General features: G+C 37.3%; 1 protein-coding gene across 1 annotated transcript; it reads left to right on the top strand.

Moving 5' to 3' along the window:
• Positions 1–1,519: 1,519 nt before the first annotated feature.
• LOC132272374 (uncharacterized) lies at positions 1,520–3,385 on the top strand. Its single transcript, XM_059773532.1, has one exon. It carries the CDS (start codon positions 1,520–1,522, stop codon positions 3,383–3,385), a length of 1,866 nt encoding a protein of 621 aa, XP_059629515.1.
• Positions 3,386–5,680: the final 2,295 nt, after the last annotated feature.

Raw genomic sequence — 5,680 nt, forward strand, 5'->3', positions numbered from 1 at the left:
TGGAGCTTTAGAGCTGGAATTAGTGGAATTCGAGAAAAGTAACTCAAAAATTGAAACAAATTTTTCTGAGAATTCCACCAATTTTAAGGCTCCATTTCTATGCCGCCAAACACAACCTAAATGAAATCCTCAATCCCATTTTAAAAAGTAGACAAAGGAATGATTCAATACAATTTTTTTTTTTAATAATATAATATAATTTAATATATATTTTTTTCTCGTGATCGAATTTGCATTATAGGAAATGGAACGAAAGTTTTTCAATTACCATCACAAAAACAATTAGGCAAGAAGTTTTGTTACGCCCCAAAAATTCTAAGAAAATGCTTTGATACCATTCTGTCACGGCCCGAAAACTCTAAGAAAATGCTCTGGTACCACTTGTGACGGTTGAGTTTCGGCCGGCTGATGGTGTCATTTCGGTCAACCGATCCTCCTTGGGACCATCTCACTTCATTTTCCTTGGACAGTTTCCTTGCATCAACTTTAGAGGGTCATAACTATTTCATTCTTAATCCAAATTGGGTCGTTCTGAAGTCTAAATTCAAGAGCTTGAAGTTGGCTTTCCAATGGTTCTAACCACACCTCAAAACTCCACCTGTGGTGAGAGTTATTCCTGATTTGGTAAGATAGGTTTATGGTATCTCTTAAACGGAGAATGCCATTTTGTTTTTTTTATATTTTTTCCGTCCGGACTCCGAATCAGGTGATTCTTGAGTCCAACTTCATTCATTTATTTTTATCTATCCAATGGTGTGCACGGTAGCACTTTTTTTTTTTTTTTTTGGTTAGAAATGAACATTTTACCCTTGGTTCATTTCTTTTCGGGTTTGACATTCTTACTTCATTGCTTGGCTTAGTTGAGTTCCATGACTTCATGGGAAATCATTTTGGTGCCTTAGGGATGATATACATCTCTAGAGGTCATTTTGCACATTCCACTTCGGCATTTTGGATCCGCTATCGAGTCATTCTTTCTGTTTATCACTGACTCACCGAATTGAAAAATTTGGGCCGTCACAAGTTTGTTGCATAAAGGAGACTACAACTGGTTTTAATCTAAAAAAAATTTAAAACCATGGTCTTTCTTTTTCTTTTTTCTTTTTTTGTAAGTAAATACAGAGAGAGATCCGTTTTCTAAGTCTCTATCTGCTCTCTCTAGAGGAAAAAATTGAAAAAAACCATGGCAAATACAGTTGCTGTCATCTTTTGCACGATAGATTATGAAAAACCTTCGATGATGTTTCCTTCATTTATTATTATTATTATGTTTTTTGTACAAGACTTTAGACTTGTAACATATAGAAACTCTTTTAAGTATTCTAATTACCATAGTAAAAACTATTTAAAAAGTTAGTAACTCAAAATTAATTAAAATTTAAAAAAACTCTCAATTGATTTTTTTTGTTTTGTTTTTTTGACACAAATGAAATTGAGTGAGCTCGGGAAGAAACGAATCAGCCATGACCAATTCCTCCCGTTCTGCTGGACCAGAACCCTAATTCGAATTTTAGACAAAATGACGAAAATCAACAAGAAGAACCATCTCAATCTCCTCAGGGGTCACAAGGTGTTTCTTTCTCAAGAGGAAAATCAGGAAGCAGACGACCACCCAGAACAGTCAGGTATGTCTCTCTCTCCTTCTCCTTCAATCATAGACACCACCACCTCCGAACTCAACCCACCTCCTCTCACCTCATCCCCCAACCCACGTCGACGACCCAACAAGCGAAAGAAGGGTAGTGTGAAAAAACAACAAGCAATTGAAAAGAAACTCCAGACCCTAAGTGAAAACCTAAAACCCATTCCGTTTGTACCCTCCAAAACCCTAGATGTTTTTAAACACGAGAAACTTCTGAAGCGACTCGGTTTGTGGGACTTTGTCCACATCGAATTCGATCGGAACATTCGTGTTGACCTCCTTGTGCAATTGATTGCGAATTATGACCCAAAATTGCGGTATAGTTATGTGAATGGCTTTAGAATAGCAGTGAATAGGGCCGATATGGCGCGGATCTTTAAATTGCCTGTGAAAAAGAAAAAGGACAAGAAGGGTAGTAGTGTTTCATCGTCAGAGGCAGTAGTGGATTTGGATTCGGATTCGGATTTAGAGGAATCGATATCGTTCATTGCGGATTTTGTGTCAAACTGGGTGCTTTTGCACGAGGATACTTGGATGATGCCAACAGATGTCTTGAGCTGGACACGGGCAATCAGAGACAGGCATCCTGAGAAGGTGGATTGGGCGAGTTTGATTTGGTGTATGGTGGAGAAGGAATTGGTGCAGGGGCAACACTTGGAATATTGTTACTACGCTTCACACTTGCAGTATTTGATAAAGTCGCAGCGTGAGGAGACTCTGGGAGTAGAGCCTAAGGATGGCGGTGATGTGAAGATTGGTGCTTCTGATAATTATCTGGGACAAGAAGATGTCATATTGGAGGAACCCGATATTGAATTGACTTTGGGGCAAGATAATGTTGAAAAGGAAGAACAACTCAAGGAGGATGAGGAATTGATGGATGTTGAGGAATGCAAGGAGCAACAACACGGACATTGGCTTTTAGATGGAAAGAACAATGAAGGCAAGCACTTTTTGCAGCACTGTAGTTTAGAAGAAGGTAGTAGGGGTTTGGATAGTCATTGGGAGGGGAAACAGGAAGATGAAGAAGTGGAAGTACATGGGGGGGATGGATTTGATCTCATGCCAAATGCTGATGCTCTAGATGGGGATGGCTTGACTGGCAATACGAGGTTGTTGAGGACTGATGGCTCGTGGGATCAGAAATCATCTGATTTTGGGATGTGCATGGAGCAAGTGCAGCAGTGGATGGGAAAAGCTAGGATGATGTATAAGGTGAAGGAACAGGCTTGCGAGGAATCAAATATGAAGCAGCAGTACTTACTTAATGAGCTGCAGCAACGGGAGGGTGTGATTGAACACTTGCACAAGGTCAAGGTGGCAGAGATTAAGAAAAGAGACAGAGAGATATCACGGCTTGAACATGATCTTTATTTAATGGGCAATCTTTTAAAGGGCTACAGGATGGCTTTAAAGGAAACCCACAAGTCATTCTCTGAGTATAGACAACGCTGTCAACTTCCTGAAGAACCACTTTATGAGGATGCTGGTCCTGGTGGTGTCATGTTCAGCACCATGGAACTGGAGAAACGTCAGAAACGAGAAGAAGAAGAGAGGGTGATGATTGAAGGAAAGATAATGGAATTTGAAGCGGAGTCTATCGATAAACTGAAAGCACATTTAGACATGGTCTGCATGCTGGATGAGAGGTTGAAGGATCTTTCGAATGAAGTGAAACTACTTCAGGAACTGTCTGCAAAGAACAAAGTATCAGAAACATCAGGATTTGCTCCTGACGAATGAACTGCCATCTATGACTTCCTTTTGAAATCTAGGTGAATTTCAATTACTAATGCATAAGCTATAACCATGACATGTTGTCTATATGACGAGGTAGCTTTATGTACTAACCTCTAATGTATGTTGATATGGTGACAGCAACTTCCACCCTTTATTTTTGTAATCTGCTGCCCCCCCTTATTTTGTTTTTATATGTGAATATGGTGCTATATGCTTTTGCCCGAGATTGCTCTTTGCTTTTACTCCTGTTAAAATGTTGACTCAACTGGGAATGAATGATTGCCTTACTGATTGGCTGATCTAATAACATAGAGCAATACAGGAAAAAATTAATGATCAAATGCTGCTCAAATTTCAATATAAAAGAATGCAAATTGAGTGATTAAAATGTCTCCTTGTACTCTTTTTAGTCATTTAAAAAATCTTCCCAAGTTCATTGGTATTTGGAATAAAAAAAAAACAAAAAAAACAAAAAAAACCCTTGATAGTAGCAGTATCTATTGTCCATCTGTGTTCATATTTCTTTCCTCTTATGGCTTCATCAGAACTGTTAAATTATTAAGACCCCAAGCAAGCTTGATATGGATTTTGTGTCTTACTTCATTGTACATGGTAAGGATTTTTAAACATCTTTGGCCTGTGTGTGCTCCATTGTCAATATATTCACTCTCTCATCTATGTAGATGTCCTTAGGGTGAGCTCTGGACCACTAAAAATGCAGAATTGAACTATCTCCCAGAGCATTAAATATCTAATCAAACCTTTCAGGCATACAGATCCTCAACGGTCTCTCTGTCTTCCTCATGTCTAAAAACAAAAATAAAAAAATAAAAAAAGAAAGAACTTATTTGTAATATTGTAAACCCAGACAAGAACTATTGTCATCTGAATTCTTTTGCTGTAAATCATGCGTCGATCACAAACAATGGTCACTGTTTTGAGGGTCAAGGTAGATTCACTGGAATTACGTCGTATATACTTAAGCTATCCGCTAGTTCTGCATCTAGAGTTAGAATAATACAGTCCAGGTTGATATCTTTGATTATTTTTATTTTTTCTTTTTTGAGTAGATAAATTTACTCACATACACGGGGCTTGAACCCTCAACCTTCTCCCTTTGGGAGGTGGATGACATATCACTCAAGCCAAAACTATAATGCTGTACATTAGGATGTGCTTTAAATGTTAGGAAAGCATTCCCTTCTTAAGTCACTGAAATGTTGGTGAAATTCACATGGTAATATGGCATGCTCTGAGAATGATGGTGCGTGTATTTATTTAGTCCGATCAACTTTGTGCAGATACCTCTGGTGATGGCAGAGTCCTTATTCTTGGTACACCTTACAACACACTTTGAAAGCACTGGAACTAAGACATCCTACTTTATGGTCTTCTCTAGTATATAGTTTTTTTTTCCCAGTGATTAACGCTAACATATAGTTTTTTTTTTTTTTTTTGGTGATTCACAGTAATATTAGCTTTGCTATATATATATATATTGATCAAGCTATGCCTTTGCCCAACAATTTATTCAATGTCTGCCATTTATGGTGAAATTGTGGATTTAAATGCCATTAAATCAACTGCTACATGATTGAATGCTAATTGACTTGAATGATTGATTCCTTTAAATTTTCTCTAAAATGAGACTTAATTTTGTATGGGATCTAAAATGAGGACCAAAAATAGTTACTGAATCTCTCTGTTCCGTTCAATTCTTGTACATGAAATAACTTTGCATTTGCTCATCTATTTTATCATAATCTCCCCTTTTAAAGTTACTCGGGAGAATAAAAAAAGGTCTCCTCTTCAGTATTTGATATTATTAAGAAATTTGATAAATTCGATTATTTTGGAGCTTCGCTGAATGGGTTCCATCCCATCGTTTTCCATTTTGCTGCTTCGGCTTAAGCAGACGACACAAAAGATCATTTAACAAAACTCATATCTCCCAAAAACAAATATAAATATGAACAACAGAATAGGACAAGCTAAGCTGAAAAAAAATGGACATGCTAGGAATTTTGATAATTCGTATTATAAACACACACACAACTATTTTAGTATGCTTAGAGAGTTCTTTTTTTAAAAATAGTTTTTAGATAACTATAGCTAACTGAGTTGAAATATTTAGATAACAATTTTGACCTGTTTTGAGAATGTTTTGGATACAGTTTTCACTAATGAAAACACGGAGTCTTTGGGTTTCACTTAATTCAAGCCTAGCATCGTTTATAACATTAACAGCCGCACGCCCCTTTCTCTCTCTAACGTCACCAAGTCTCTGACGAACGATCA

Source organism: Cornus florida, unplaced genomic scaffold (assembly GCF_030987335.1).
Source record: "Cornus florida cultivar Cherokee Brave unplaced genomic scaffold, ASM3098733v1 CherokeeBrave_3.0.0_Hap2_Chr09, whole genome shotgun sequence".
NCBI classification, from domain to species: Eukaryota; Viridiplantae; Streptophyta; class Magnoliopsida; order Cornales; family Cornaceae; genus Cornus; species Cornus florida.